The 16823-nt window shown below is 40.0% G+C and overlaps 1 protein-coding gene across 3 annotated transcripts in view; it reads left to right on the forward strand.

Moving 5' to 3' along the window:
- Window positions 1-16823, forward strand: part of VEPH1 (ventricular zone expressed PH domain containing 1) — a 218207-nt gene that overhangs the window by 182933 nt on the left and 18451 nt on the right. For all 3 annotated transcript variants that reach the window (XM_060011229.1, XM_060011231.1, XM_060011230.1), the window contains one exon: window positions 13650-13767. In XM_060011229.1, the coding sequence (XP_059867212.1) occupies window positions 13650-13767 (118 nt within the window). The remainder of the gene's footprint in view (window positions 1-13649; window positions 13768-16823) is intronic.

The following is a 16823-nucleotide window of genomic DNA, read 5'->3' on the forward strand; positions in this document are numbered from 1 at the left end:
AGGGGCTAAAATGGAGTTCATCCAGGCTTGGGCTTTTGTCTTTTGGTTGAGTGGTAATGAAATCGTGAAAAGTTTCAAGGTAGGGGAGATCTATGTTTGAGAAGATACAGGGTAAAGATGTAGACCAGGGCTTCCCTGGTGGCGCAGTGGTTGAGAGTCCGCCTGCCGATGCAGGGGACAGGAGTTCGTGCCCCGGTCCGGGAAGATCCCACATGCCGCGGAGCGGCTGGGCCCGTGAGCCATGGCCGCTGAGCCTGCGCGCCTGGAGCCTGTGCTCCGCAACGGGAGAGGCCACAGCAGTGAGAGGCCCGCGTACCGCAAAAAAAAAAATGTAGACCAAAGAAAAGATTTATGCTGAAGAGGAAGAGTCTACACCTAGGAGACTCCACTTGAGAAACAGAAAGATAGTCTTTAGAGCCCAGAAAAAAGCAAAGTTATTTTCTGAATGAAGACAATGGATTTGTGCTGAGCTTCTCTTCATAAGACCCCTCTACTTCTCCCAGCACCAACCTATGTTCTGCCATTCCCCTTGGAAACAAGGGCAGAAGCTCATCCATGAGCTCCTCACCAAAGTGAAGGCAGACAGACAACAGCTGAGAGGCCAGATGAGGCTAAATGTGACTACGGCCACGTTTACATCGTGCTCTGTGCATAAGGCTTGCGATGCTGGGAAGCATTTCCCAATGCTTAAGTATTGGTAATACTCAGTGCTTGAGCATTAGCTTAAGCATAAGATGAATTTTTATCACAGTTTATCTAGTATCAGTGGACTTGCATTCTTTCACCATAGCCACGTAATAGTTCATCTGGGATTACCACAATGAACATAAGAGGACAGGCTTGAAGATGAACAGACTCCTTGAGAACTGACACGTCCTCTGGAACTTTTATAAGCATGACTTTTATTGATGTCTTAGGACCACTGAGTTTGGAAGTCCAGCCAGATTCTAAACTTTGCCTCCCTAAATTCTGTCTCTACCTTCATTTGGATTCACTCTTTTTTCCCCTTAACAGCTATACATTATAACAATCTAATTGAGCCCCTCATTTAAACAATTCCGTACATACAACTCATTATATTAAGTGATTGCACATGATTTTGTAAACACATTAAACCTAAGTGACAGTTCCATTCACTATTTAAAAACTAGAAAATTATTACCCTTTTACTTGGCTAATTAATACACACCAGTAATATCCCCCTAACCACCATTCACATATACTGTGCTTATGTTGTACATAAGCTTTTTTAAAGAAATTAAAATCGGCATAAATATCTTCTTGGTTTATTTTAAATCCTGGCTGATCACACGTATTGTGTTTCCTTCATGTTTCACAAGCCAGACTGTCCTATAATGAAGCATGTCAATTTTACTACTGTAGTGAACATTCCTTCACAGTCAGCCAGATGTTCTGCATCAGTCAAGGAAATTAAAAAAAGAAAAAGAAAAACCCTTCAGAAAATAGTTAACGAAATACCTCTATTCCTGGGGGAACAGAAGTATGCAGTCCCTCTGAAATGTCTGTTCTAATTCAATAGTGGTTTAGATTCTTTTCTTAAATAATCAGTGCATGAGTACAATCTTATTCTTTTTCCCTTGATGCTGTCATGGATATTGTATGAATGCCTATAGACACTGGGCACTGAGCTAGTAGACAAAAACAGCACCTCTCTTCAAGCAAGGTAGAAGCGTAGTAGTTTGAAGCTCAGGACCTGGGTTTGAATCCTGGCTTCACTACTTACCAGTTCTTTTATCTAATTCCCCCGTGCCTCATCTTCTTTACCTGCGAAGTGCATTAAACACTAGTACCCAGTTCACTGGGGTGTTATGAGATTTGGAAATATATGCAAAATCACTGTACAGTGACCGGGACATACATAGTAAGAGCTCAATAAACCGGAACTAGTATTGTTTTCCTGCACTTCCTGTGTAAGACCCCTCTCAACAAAATGAATGACAAAGCTTTCATCTTTTGAGAATGAGCTTTATTTTCACAATAGCCAAAATGTATCCAGGCTTAAGTCTCTTATAAAAGGAGACTACTCAAACTGAGTAATAGGGCTTCCCTGGAGGCGCAGTGGTTGAGAGTCCGCCTGCCAATGCAGGGGACACGGGTTCGAGCCCTGGTCCGGGAAGATCCCACAGGCCGCAGAGCGACTAAGCCCCTGTGCCACAACTACTGAAGCCTGTGCACCTAGAGCCCGTGCTCAGCAACAAGGCCGCAGTTAGAAGCCCACACACCGGAACAAGGAGTAGCCCCAGCTCACCGCAACTAGAGAAAGCCCGCATGCAGCAACGAAGACCCAATGCAGCCAAAAACAAATAAATATATTTTTGAAAACCTGAATAATAGTTTCCAAGTTAAAAGTTGGACTTCACTAAAGTAATGAAACTTTTTCATGTGTGGCTCACGAATATACCCTAAAAACAATTCCGAAACAGACTTCTAAAAAGGCAGAGGCTGTGTCACTAAAACGTGTGTCATCATCCAAGTTTAAGACTCATTTCAAGATATAAATTCTGGGGTTTTTTAATCTAAAAAATCATAGCAATTTATATATCTCAATACTAGACATATCAAGAAGGAGAAGAATCAGTGGCACTATTGGCTTTTTTTGTTTTTTAAGGACCCTGAAAGTTGCATGTAGATTGGCAAACTTTTGGTCCTAAGAACACATGACCCTCTTTCCCTTAGAGGTCACAGACTGTGGAGTAATCTTCATATTTTTAAATTCAGTAAACAAATATTTCCTAGAGTCTAATTATTTTCAGTACATCTTTGAATTTTTATGCTATTTTCAATATAATTTGGGGTTCCTAATGAAGACCAGTCTGAGGGGAAGGAGCCATTTTTTTAAGTCCTCCGCTAAATACAGTCCAGAGTATCATCTGACGCCTCATTCCAGGGTCTGGTAATTCCTTGCCCAGTCCCACTTGTAGGCATCACAGCCGCCCACACTGCACGTAAGCCCCTTTCTCCGTGATTTTTCCCCAGAGCTAATGGGACGCATTAGAACACCGTCACTCCAGTGCTGGTTTCACTGAGTAATTCTCGGACCTTAGCACGTCAAGAGTCCCTGGAGAGCTTGTTTAACTGCAAATTCCTGGGGCCTCTGCAGATCTTTCAAGGGGTACTTGCTTGGGTGGGCCTGGGAATCTGCATCGTAGACAAACGATCCAGGAGATTCTGAGGCAGTATGTCCCACAGTCTACTCTTACAGAAACACCAGAAAAGAGGCAAAGGCACCTGGAATCCAGCTGACTTGGCTTGAATCACATCTCCACCACCAACACGCTCTGGGAATCTGCTCAAGTTGGTTAACCTCACGGAAACCCACTCGCCTCGTAGGGCTGCTAGGAAGGGAAAATGAGATGATGCATTTAGTTAGTTAAGCACCCAGCAGAGCACTGGCACAGAGTAAGTGCCCCATAAACAGCACCTATAAAACCATTACTTCATAAACTTCCAGACTGTGGTTAAATCACCTGTTTAGTTTTCTCTTTTTGGATTTGTAACCATTTAGATATATTTATGGCCCTGCTTTGAATTTTTTCCATTTTCACTCCTTTTGTAAGAACTGAGTGCTATGGTCTGTGTCTGAGCAGGGCTCAGATACCTCATTATAACCCTATGTGTGTGTCTAATTATTCTCTAAGTGGGCACACCTCACTGCACCCTTTAATCTCAGCATCTCATTAGAGTGCTCCGTTTGCCACCTTGTTATTTCCCATCCCTTCACCAAGGTTCCCTTTTTTGTTCTGCTCCTCCTTTCGGTCCTCACATCTTCTTACACCCATTTGTTTATTCATAGTATTAAATCCTTCCTTTTATGCTTGTCATTATTCCCTCCTTTCTGCACAGCTCATTACATCCCTCCATCTGTGAACCTCATTATGCCATTCCATTTGTATCTCATTACACCCTCGTCATGCACATATTATTAGCTCCCCCATTCATACACAGCACTGCATTCTTTCACTCTGCTGCTTATCACAACCTGCCCTTTCCAGCCTCCCTATTTAATGTTTCCATTTATAAATCATATTACGTCCCCCACAAATGCCTTTATCATTACATCCAACCATTTATGCATCTCATTACCCCACTGCCCAGGCACATTTCTATGTGCATTTCTATTTGCTCATCTCATTGTGGCCCCATCGGACATGCACACGTCATTACCACCCTTTCAGGTGTTCACGTTGCATTACATCCTTCTATGTTTGCATCTCATTATACCCAATATTCGTAGGTTTGACAACAAACTAACGATAACAGGCAGATAAATATGTTACTTGCCTTTAGAAAATGAAATATGTTTCTCAGACGCCTGATATCAGTGTTTCTTAAACAAGTCATTCATTTCAGAAAGATTTACATATATTTATCTAGATGAGACAAAAACACTGTATATTTTATACGCATAAAAAGGAGTGTCTTATCTTACTTCGTTCATATCATCATAATTATCACTACTTTGTATTACTTCTCTACAGTTTACAAAGTAGCATAGTTATCCGTGAATTGATTTGTGGCAACAGCTCTCTGAAGGAGGCAGCTTAGGGATCACAGTCATTGTGCAGATTGAGAAGTACATTGAAAGCCCCGAGAAATTAAGATATTTCCCAAGAACTGCTAGTGAATGACAGTAGCGGGGCTCAAACTCAGATCTTCTGGCTCCCAAACCTACATTCTTTATACCATCCCACTGTGCAGAGAAGAACCTTATTTCTAAGTATCACTTGTGTCATCTAACCCATTCTGTAACACTTCCCTACCGTAGAACTGGGTGCCAGTGTTCTTTAGGTTTGGTTTGTTTTCTAAAACAAAACAGTAGAACATATTTCAAACACTTTGCATTTCATGTCTTTGTCTCTGAGTTTGAAGAGCTAGAGTAAAAGAAGCTTTCATATGGAGCCACCCAACAAGAATAAATGCAAAAATCAAGAGAAATAAATGTTCCTTTAACGACCATCACCACTGAGCCAGCCTCACACAGGCAAAATGAGGAGATCCCTCTACAAGGGATTTGAAAGGCACCAAGGAATCCTCCCCACATGTAGAACCTTTGTTCCTCACAGATTCTAACCCCTGCCAGTCTCTTTGCTTCACTGAACTGTGTTCTCTGCCTCACTTTTATTTATTTTTGATTATGAAATAACTGACAAATTCAGGAAAGTGCAGAAAGATGACATCCATTCCCACCACAAGATAGAAGAGGGGTTTACATTTCTTCCATATTTACTTCAAATATTTTCCTTTACAAAAAGAAAGAAACTGTTGCAAATACTCTCCTGAGGTCGGTGTGTATTATTTCCATGAATGTTTTGTACCATTGTTTTAAAATTTTACATATGTGTTACTGTATTGCATACATCTTTTGTAATATGCTTTCTGTGTTTTAAAAATATGTCTGTTCATACATGTAGATCTAGCTCATGTGGAATTTTCCATTGGGTAAATAGACCAGAGTTTGCTTCATCCCTTTCTCTACTGAGGAGTAGTTCATCTTATCCCATCTGCCTTGATCTCTACTGGTTCACCAGTGCTTAGCACTGTGCTCTGTTGAAAGACTAAACGGAGACATTTGAAATTCCCATATCATGGGAAACAATGCCTTCTCCTTAAGTCCATGATAAGAGTCAGTTTTATCCCTTTGATCACTATTCCAAGTAGTAAACAAGTCGACAGAATGATCATTCTTAAAATAAAACTAGACCCTGGCCAAATGTTGATATGCCCTAGTGTATTAAAATAATTGTACCCAAAAAGGGTGGTCTGATGCCCAGAACCTGGAATGCTTCTGATGACAGCAAAAGGCAATAAAGGTAGAGAAAAATACAGTGTTTTCTACAGAAGTGTGGTTGATTTTCCCCATGGTTTAAGAAGCAGTGGTTTTAGAAGTCACTGGAGACTGTTGCCAGCCCCTGATGCAAGCAAACCACGGTGACTGTGGTCACCAAAAGCATGGCCTATTTCAGGCATTAGAAATGGTTGTTGGATAGAAATTCCTCGAGAAACTTCAGAGTCTAGAAAGTCCCTTATTGTGATGTGGAAAAGGAATTCCTCATGCTGTGCTGGTGGGAATGTAAATTGGACAGCCATCCTGAAAAGCAATTTATCAGAACCTAGAGAAGTTAAAGATACGCATAATGTTAAATTTTTTAATGTGTCATGCAAACAAGGTTTCTGGAGCAGAGCAGATTATTATTGTTTACAACGGATAACCTCACCGCTTCCCCTTTGCCTCAGTTGTTTACCCTCAGGCAACACGATGAGAACCACATGTCATCCTACACATACCAAGGTCTGCATTATAGGTAAGGAACCATGAAAACATGAATCTGGATATTTACATAGGGGAGGGACAATGCCCCCATTCATCTGAAAGAAGGGGAGAAAAATCTTCGCTCCTTGGGAAGGATGCTGGGTTCTTACTCTTACCTTTTGGATGCAGATAAATCGCTCCATGGAGAGGACAAGACTAGTGTCTCCAGCTTGATAACCCAGGGATGTCTCCAAATCCTGGGTCTCATCCCCACCTTGAAATGTGAACACATACTTCTGGGAAGATAAATCTCTCTAGATGGTCTCTCACTTTCTGATTAGTTATGAATTCACTTCTAAAGCTTTTTCTTTTAGCCCAGGTCCCAAGTTTCAGTAAAATTTGCTCAGAAAGCCCAAACTCTGCAAAACCATAAAAATATTTTCTCTATATTCTTATACATACCCTATGATCCAGCAGTTTCACTCCTGAATGATTATCCCAAAAGAATTCTTGCTCATGTCCACAAGGGGACATGTATGATGAGAATATTCATTGTTGCATGGTCCGTCTAGGTGCAAAGGTGGAGGCACCCTTGATGCCCATACTTAGGAGAATGGTTAGATAAAATGTGGTGGGTGGTGAAAATGCACTAGTAAATCACATTACAGCAGTAGAGGCAACAAACTAAATACACATACAAAACCTTGTAGAGATCTTGAATGAAACAAGCGAGAAATAGAATGTGGTCTATGATATAATGTATTTATGAAAATGACAAATACCCTAAGCATTGCTACATGTTTTTCAGGAATACATATCTGTTCAAAGACATATCAAACCCCAAAGAGTGAGAACTTATATAAAGGGGAGATGGGAGGAGAGTCTGAGAATGAGAGCAGTATCAGGGATAAAGGAAGAAAATTAAGACAGCAAGAGAAGGACCTCACCCCCAACAAAATAACGTACAGAGCTGAGGCGTATGATTATCTCACTAATGGATTCCAAATGAAGAAAAAGAAAGCCTCTCGAATGAGCTTTTTCCACATCAGCACCTCTATGGTCTAGTACACATAGTAATACATACTAGTACTAGATGCTCAATACGTAGTTGTTAAATGCGGGTGGCAACCACTGATTAGAAAAAAAAAATCACTGCAATTCTTTGTTTTCCAATATGAAAGGAGATCCCGTGGGAATGCAGGCTTTCATTGCCAGTAGTTCTGGTGATTACATTTACTGCTGACACCCTGTAGAAATGCCAACATTTTCATGACATTTGAACATTGGTAGTCTTTTGCCCTTGCTTCCACTCTGATAAAAAATACTTTGCTGGTTTTAATGGGCTAACATTTAAAAGAAATTGATACAGCAGAAACTAACACAGCATTGTAAATCAACTATACTCCAAGAAAAATTAATTTAAATAAATTAAATTAACCACCGGGGAAAAAAATAAAACAAATTGGATCCTTCAAGAAATTAATTATGGGTTTATCAAACATTTATGAAGCTTCACCCAATTTGCCACCTTTATTTTGACTCAATGCATATATGCTTATATTAACTTTTCCATAAACTACTTTATTTAAACTCTTGTCATGCTTACTGCCAACATTCTGTAATCAAAAATATCACTTTTTTTTGGTCCTTAGGTGAGTGTGAAAATTTGGCTTTTTGAATCAAATCAAATATTCTATCATATTTATTGGTTCTTGAATGAAAGAATTCTTCAAAACATCTCTCTGAAATAAATCAAACATGGGTGCCTTCTTCCAGCCACTTGGAGCCAGAACCATAGAATTGTCATGACTTGCCAGGAAGCAATTCAGTTCTTCTCAACACACTGGGATTCAAAAGATAGGAAGAAGGTCAAGTCTATTTCATGATCTGTAGTGATAGTAAAAAGCTTGCCACTTTGACCTCATGTGTAGTTAGGGTTCTTTTCCTAATCTGGGATGGAAAAAGGAGAGACAATGGAATGTAGCACATGTACGACATCCATGTTGAATACTGGAGCACACTGTGAGTTCTTCCAGGTCAGCACCCTTGCCACCTCTGCTCAGAATCTGTCTCCCAGCTGTTGCCCACTTCCCTCCTCACACATCCCAACCTCCTGCCAAGTTTCAGATAAGTCCCAACAAGTTCAGTATTCATGCCTCAACTCTTCCTTCTGTATTGCAAAATTTGGAATAAAAACATCTCTGATTATCAAGAGTGGAATTTTTGCTCTTGCAACCAGATTATGTATTTTGTCATATGAAACCAAACTATTGTGGAAAAGTATGAACATATGCACATGAGGATTGACAAATTCCTCAAATACCAATTAATGGAGACAGATCAGCCATCCCCACCTCTGTTCCCAAGGGTGTAGAATTAATTTCCCAGTCAGTGCATGCCAGAATAACTTGGGGAGCTTGTTTAGAAATGCAGATTACCAGGCCCAAACATGGACTTATTGGGTTAGGCTTCCAGAGGCAGACCTGTATATGATGTTTGTAACAGATTTCCCCAGGATTCCTGATGCCAATACCTCCTGAGAACTGGAGATCTGGAAAAGCTGAGGGTCTTGAAAACAAGCAGTCAACATGCTATGTTGATGGATTCAGGCAAACATTCTTCTTCAATTACTACATTTTATTCTAAAAACTTGTTTTATAAAGTTAAATAAAATGAATTCCTGTAATATACATAGAGACACAGGTATTTTTTTAAAGTAAATATGTTCTAAAAGAGCTTAATAGTCATAACTGAATAGACATGAAAATTGAAAACCTAAATGCCACTGCTGATATAAATGTGGCTCAATTAGCAAAAATTTAGAAAAATTCGTTGAACAGCTCCTATGGGCAGAGTGCTATGCTAATTAATTTCAGAAGCTACAAAATAATATAGGAATAAGCTACAAAATAATACAGAAATTGTTAAGGAACTTTAATCCAGTTGAGAGCCAAAGAAGTCACATAAGAAGAAGGTTAATAATAACCACAGCCAAACACAAATAAAGGTGTGTTCTAATTTCCTTCTGTGAGAAATACTGTGGACCCAGTGGATTGCCTTCTCATGTCCTTGGAATACAGGACTGTGTCTCCTTCATCTATTTGTCTTTGGTTCCTGACGCCAGGTGCTCTTAATTCTAAGTGATATGAATTAAACTCAACAGTGATACTTCTCAGAAATTGAAATAAAATTTTAAAATTAGAGCATAAATATTCTTTAGTGTCTCTTTTGTTAGTTTATTCATTCAACATACAGTGTTTCTTACAAGGCAGTATGACTACAAAATGTAGGACAACATGAGTAACATAAAGATGAACAATATAGAGGAGAATCATTAATTTTCTTCCCTCAATAAGTTTATTTCACACCCTGAACTCCATACAGTTAGAACATGTGCACTAGAAGTAACCATAAAGACGTAAAGTGTTACTATTATGTGAAAATATTTAAGATTGTTTAAAAAATAACTCTTGTTTACATTTCTTAAAACATGCTTGAAGTATGTGCCAAGAGTTGATCCTATTAACCATAGGCACATAGAGCGTGTGAGGCAATCCTACGTTTCGTTATCTGTGCAAAAATAGAGTTAGAACAGAATTTAAATGTGCCAGAACCCAAAGTTCTTCCAGATGTATCCTTTCACTGATTTCTGGAAAATTGTTTCCCAATACCTTCTCACAGTACATAGACCATGTTATAAGATCCACTTTGGACTTTTACAGAATCGATAGCATTGACTCATGCTGTCATTGTCATCAAAACAATGTTGTAAATATTCTCTCGTCTTTCCAACCTGCCTGGCATATTTTTCCCTTAGGCTTTGCAAGAGACTTTTTATATAGTTTTCCAAATTCCTACTCCCATTAATGACTTTTTTTTCTAAAACTGGACAAACATTTACTTAATCAGCTGTTTTAAAAACATCATTTTCCCCCTCCAAGGGCCTTTACCCCTTTTGAATTAGATGGTGTTTATCAGGAAAATCCTTCTTAATGCATGCTTACTATGATTGTGTATCTTTTTTCTTTAAGTCAACAGAAATAATACGGACTTCAATATTCTTTGGGTTTTATTGAGGCCTGATTTGGTGTGTACTTGAAAGAATGTGACCCCTCTAAGTAGAAGCATCATTTTCATTGAAAATTGGCCAGCAGTGTCCCCTCCTCTTCTCCTTCAGAGCGCAGTCTCAGTATTGATGCCTAAAACTGCATAACAAATCACCGCAAACCTAGCAGCTTAAAACAGCATGCATTTGTTAACCTCACAGTTTCCTTGAGTCAGGAATTTGCTTGTGACGTAGCCGGGTTCTCTGCTCAGGGTCTCACAAGGCTGCAGTCAAGGTCTTGGCTGAGCTGTATTCTCATTTGGAGGTTCCAATGGAAAGGGTCAGCTTTCAGACTTGCTCAGGGTGCTGGCAGAAATTTGGCAGGGTGGAGGGGTTGTTGTAGGACTGAAGGGCTGGATCTATTACTGGCTGAAGGTGGCCTCTAGGTCCTAGAGGCCACCCCCAGTTCCCAGCCATGTGGCCCTCTCCATAGGCAGTTTACAGTGTGGCAGCTTGCTTCTTCAAGGCCAGCAGGAGAGTTTCCCTATGCATCTGCTGGCTAGATGGGCTTTGTGTGTGTGTGTATGTTGGGGGTGGAGGGAGGAGATACATAATAATACAATCGCGAGATTAATATTCTATCACCTTTGCCATATTCTTGGTTAAAAGCAAGTCTCAGGTCCCTCCCACACTTAAGAGAACGGGATTATACAAAAGGGTGAACACCAGGAGGTGGGAATTATTAAAAGGTCACCCTAGGGTCTGTCCACCACAATGCCATTGAACAGAAACACTCAATGAGTGACCCTACTTAGATCTAAATTATTTTTATTACTCTTCTGGAGTCTAGTTGTCTTAAAGGAAGTTTGTAATTCTCTAACCAAATCAATTTTAGTTCTCTTGCCTTAAAAAAAAAAAAAAAGCCATACAGCAATTCCTGGGCAAGGCCTAGAGAAGCTACAGGACCCAGGAGGGTAAAGAAGATGAGTAGGAAAGAGAAATAATGACCTCAAGCACATTGAAGAAGTCAAAATTCCAAAAGTTTAGGTATCACGAGTTGATGGTTTGTGTTTGCTTGTTTCGTGATTTATTTTGCTTTGATTTTCCACCAGTGTTTGGAACTACCTGTGTCTCATTTGTCTCTCTATTCAAAGTTGACTGTTACTGCCAACTTCAACAGTTCATAGAATTACCATCTACTTCCTCACTCAGTCCCCTTTGCACGACACCTAAATCCTCTGAAGAAGTAAGTCTGCTTTTGACTTGAGAACTTGAACACTGGGATCTCGCTTGCCATCTGTCTTAAACTTTTAAAGTAACTTTTTGCCAAGACACGTGGATTATGAGCAACAACCTGGGACACTTCTGGTCTCAGAACAGGAAAAATAAAGGAACCCTTAAGTATTATTTTAAGTACTTTGTTTGCTAGCAGTGTTTGTGGTGAATGATAAATTGATCCTTAATTGTGTGGGAAATAGAGAAGTGATCTGCATGTCAATGGCCAAGTATAGACTTCAGAGACTTAGCAGTTTTGAAACTGATATTTATGAACATCTGCTTTTTCCCCATAAATTTTAATATGGATTTCGTCCTTTGAAACCTGCAAAACTCCCAGGTGCTTCTTCAGTCTTTATCTTGGAAACATGCTTTTTTAAAACATCTCCTTTTTTTCATTGAACACATTCAGCCTCACTTTTGCTAAAACAACATTTCTTTATAAACAGTGCCTATTGGAATGCCTAAAAGATGGTATTAAATGTTAGCAGCTCAAAACACTGTATTCAGCATTTTGAGCCTCCAAAATGTCCAATCCCAGAACACAAGCCGTAACAGTCTTAATAAAGGATGCTAAAAAGAATTCATTTCTAGTCCCAGTTTATGCCTTTCTTTATCCCACAGATATTTATTTAATGCTTGCTTATTTTTAGTGCTGACATTAGAGCAGCCAATAAAACAAAGTCCCTGCCTTCATTGGGTTTTTGTTCCAGTGAGTGTAAATGTTCCTGAAAAAGAATTCACTTTAAATTTTCATAATACTGTTCGTATAGTTCATTGGAAAACTTTGCACTGGTCCTGCAAACCAATGATATTCATCCATTCTTGATGTTGGACTAGATTCTGGGGTTATAACTTGTGGACGCAGTAGATATGTTTCTGCTCTCAAGGAGCTTAGAGTTTAGCCTACTTCTCACCTGTGTCAAGAAAGGCAGACCCAGGGAACTTTGAGGTAGGATCTGGGTAGCCACTGATCATTCTCTATTTTAGATCCACTGTAAGCAGGGCTAACAATGCCTCCATCCCTTGGCTCTTGGCATACTAAGAGCCATTACTATGGGTAGAAGATGAGTGTGTGGACCAGAGGAAAGGAAATAAAATCACAGCTCAATAGACGACAAACAGAGAAATCAGCTGGGCACGTGCAAGGCTAGAAAAGACATTAAATCCCTTCTAGGAAAGCAACTTTTTAAGAGTGCAATTCTGACCACTCTGTAGCAGAGGCTATAAGTCATTTACATAATAGGAAAGCCTCAGGAGGATAGTAGAGCTATTTAATTTGGTTAAGCTAATAGTTTTCCATCCATTTACAGTGTAATGGAACCTCCCTTCTCTGCCTCTTAAACAGGAACACATTGGCAGGTTGCCACAGGGCACATAAAACAGGGGCCGTCTTCTTGGTGTGTCAATTCTACTCAACCATTTAGAGGGGAAAAGATAATTAATTTACTGATAAGTAATTTAAGGCATTATTTTCCATTAAAACCAATGCAGCCATATAATGGACTAGCATGCAAAATTTGCATCCACTTTTAAGATAAGCATGAAACTAAAACAGGGCTGGAGCCAAGGGCTGAGGGATTAAACCCTCTCACACATTTTCTATCAGCCCCCTGTGAAGCCAACCTAATAAAAATAATTTTTTGGTATGAATAATTGATCCTCAATGTTATGTAAAGTGTAAATAAAAGACAAGTCCCCCAGAAGCATTCCTTTCAACCACACTGCCACTTGGATACCCCAACTTTTTAGAAATTCTGGAGCTGCTGTTAGATGTAAGAAAATTCTGGGCCACTTCACTTCCCCACAGCCTGACGCCCAGCCCTGGGGCCCATGCTCGCTGCCTTCCGCATTTAAGAGCACTGCCCTGGGAGAGTTTGAACTTGCTGCTGTGTTCCAAAATGGGCCAAGAGAGGTTGGCTCAATGCCCCCTCCTTGTGCCTGGCAGTGAATTTGAGCCCTGGACATCCTGCTTCCATATCCCATTTTCCCCCTCTCAGAATGCTATGCGGCAGGCAGACCCACTTATGTTCTTTGTGCTTTGTGTTCCTGAAACAGGATCTGGACCAGGTACAGCTGCATCTGGAAGAAGTGAGGTTCTTTGACGTGTTTGGCTTCAGCGAAGCAGCAGGAGCGTGGCAATGCTTCATGTGCAACAACCCTGAGAAAGCAACTGGTAAGAGCCTCCCTCCCCTGGCTGCTGAGAATCACTTGTGCCCCTGGGATTTACAGGGATGCATGATCCCCACCGTTCTGGTTGGCTTTCTTCTTGCATAAACATCCTAAGTTGGCATAATGCACAGAGGTGGGCCTGACTGCCTCTGCTTCTTGCTGAGAAAGGTATCTCACCAAAGTGGGAGTGAGAAAAAGGGAGGATGTTGAAAGGGAGAGAAACATAAACGAGAAATGAGCAAGAGAAACAATGCCTACAATTATATGGCTATCAAGAAAGTGGTACTGGCCATTTTGCCCTGAAAACATTCTTCATTTCGACCCCGATGACCCTGAGGGTTAGAGAAAAACAAGCATCCTGTCAAGAAGCCCAAGGAAACGAGACCACACTAAATGAGTGAATGGTTGCACAGGCCTCCTCATCTCATAGTCCTCCCTTACATTTGTGCTTGATGATTGAACTGGGTGAAAAGTGAGACATTTAAAGAGTAAGGAATTATTTGAGAAATAGCTTCATAGCTGGTTATTTACCCTTCCCTTCCTTTCTGCTGCCCAAGGAACTTGGTCTTCTGACCTTGCCTAAAAAATAATCATTGTTGGTGAATCTGAGCCAAGCTCTATGTTAAACATGTCAGTATCTCATTAACCTTCACAGTAATCTCATAAGGCTAGTACCAATATTATCTCCATTTTACTGATGGGGCAACTGAGGCACAGAGGGATTTGGGAACTGCCTGAGGTCACACAGGTAATAAGTTAACAGCGTCTGGATTTGAACTCAATCTGACTCCAGAGCCCATGCTCTTAACCAACTCTCCATGTTCCCTCCCAGTTACGCTTGCCCCAGCCTGACCAGTGGAAATAGGTTGATAAAAAGTCTAATCTTCACAAAGTTATGCTGTCCTTGGGAACAGAATACTTTATCAGCCATGTGCCCTCTTAGAAGGCATAGAGCTCTCAACACTGACACTGCTCAGGAACTGCAGTTTAGACCAAGAGAACGGTATTAAAACACTGGTGAACACAAACCACTTTGTAGATGAACCATCCTCTAGAGAGCCGTTGATTATACCACCTGTACCCGTTCCTTGAATTGGGGGATTTTGTGCATCTTAAAGATCATCCATTGTGGCAAGTCTATCCTCTTGCGCAGCCAAGAAGTTGAGACTGAATCGGGAAAAAAATGTGTTCATTTGGCCAGATGGAAATGTGAGGGTCTCTCAGAGAGGCACCAACTAAAATGTATTACCCCACAGAGATGGTATGGGTGGAAGAAGCTGGCATTAAGGATAGCAGCCTTCGCGAGGCACACATTGCTGGATGATTACAGACCAAGTTTGAGCTGATGCCAGAATGAACGCCCCAATTTTTAAAAAGTTAATTTGAGCAAAGAAGGAATTGAGGAACTGAATGTCTCCATTATGAAACTTTCTAATTAGACCTTATTTCACCTGTGAAAAAGACAAAGCATAAAAGAAACCTTATTTGAGATCGTGGCGAAGTAAGGTGCTTATCTGAGGTGGCTCTGAGGGGCCCTTAAGAATTTCATTCCAAGTAAGCTGAGTCCTTACCTTAGTTCAATAAACATTGAATCGTACCTGGCCAAGGGAGGCTCAGGAAAGGGCCTGCAAGTTAAAACCACAAAGTGCTCCTTTAATATATGTTTTCTCAAATTCACTGCCATGCACTTGAAAAGAACATTTTGCACATTCACTCGTTCTTATTTGTGTTTCTCACAGTTAAATATAGACTGAGAACATATAGCAATAAAAATTCAAACAAGGCCAAATATTTTATAGCAGAACATTCTGAATCAAAATGTTTGGTGCCGAAAACTTAGTGTGCTTAGGTTTCTTTTCTCATTTCCTTTTGCTCCATGAAAGGGGATTTGAATCTGAGAGAAATCCTATTTTAAATTATTATTTTCACCAAAAACTCTTGACTCCCTGAAAAGTTTATATAGGTTGTTGATCTAATTTTCTTATTTTTATATAGCATATAAATTATATATTTAAGTGAAAGGTCTAACATAATACTGCTGACACATATATTATTTATAGGGATGATATTTGCATTCATGTTATACTTAAATTGTAAGTTTAAAGGTGATCAAGACATAAATATTGGGAAAAAAATTTTTTTTTCCAAGGAATAAATATTTTGTTATTTGGTTATGCACAGCTAGCATAGTACTTGGGTCCCATTTTTCATTTATGAAATGCACGTTTGTTGTTTTGTTTGAATGTCTTCTCCAGGCTGACCCTTGGGATAAAATATGAATAAGGTACAATATCTCTGCTCTGAAAGGATTCATAATCCAGTTAGGGCCAGAAGACATATATGGAAACATCTAACATACTTCCTTGTATGTTTTTAGCATGCAATAAATACCTGTTGAGTGAGTCAATGAATGAATAATACTTAGAAATGGAAAAGTCAAATACATCTTGAATATTAAAATGTTTCAAAACTGTGATTATGTGTTAATAATATCAAGTACATCACTATACCATACCCATTGCATTCTGGGTCTGGTGAATGGAGGTTGGTGCTTCTTTCCTCTTTGAGAGAAGTCACCGTGTATACATCAGAGTCTGCTTCCCTGTCTTTGCTCCTGATGTACTGTGCCCAAGTCCTGTTACTGCTCTGGTTTGGTGAGCGCTCCTGCAAGGCCCAGATGCCCTGTCAGCCTCAGGGAGGAGGGATCTAAAGAGATAGGATTGGTGCCTAGGACAAAAGGCTGAAGAAATTGCATTTGGGTTTTTTTTTTTAAGGTATTGGCAAATGGTACAATGTTCTCAAATATTTGTTGTTCCAATATTTTCAATGAGGCCATTAGAACATTTCAGTTAGACATCAGGAAAGTCATCCTGAAATATAAATCCTTCTTAATAATGTGTAAACTAAACTGTGGGACTCCAGAAATTGACAGCAAATCAACTGGCTTCCATGGTCACTTTAAGAACATTCTCCTCCTTGGGTAAAAGTCACATCACCCCACCAACTCCCAGTCATCTTCCCATCAACTCTACCATCAACACACAGAAATGCACAGAAGTT

The sequence above is a fragment of the Delphinus delphis genome, chromosome 4 (assembly GCF_949987515.2).
Source record: "Delphinus delphis chromosome 4, mDelDel1.2, whole genome shotgun sequence".
In the NCBI taxonomy this organism is placed as follows: Eukaryota; Metazoa; Chordata; class Mammalia; order Artiodactyla; family Delphinidae; genus Delphinus; species Delphinus delphis.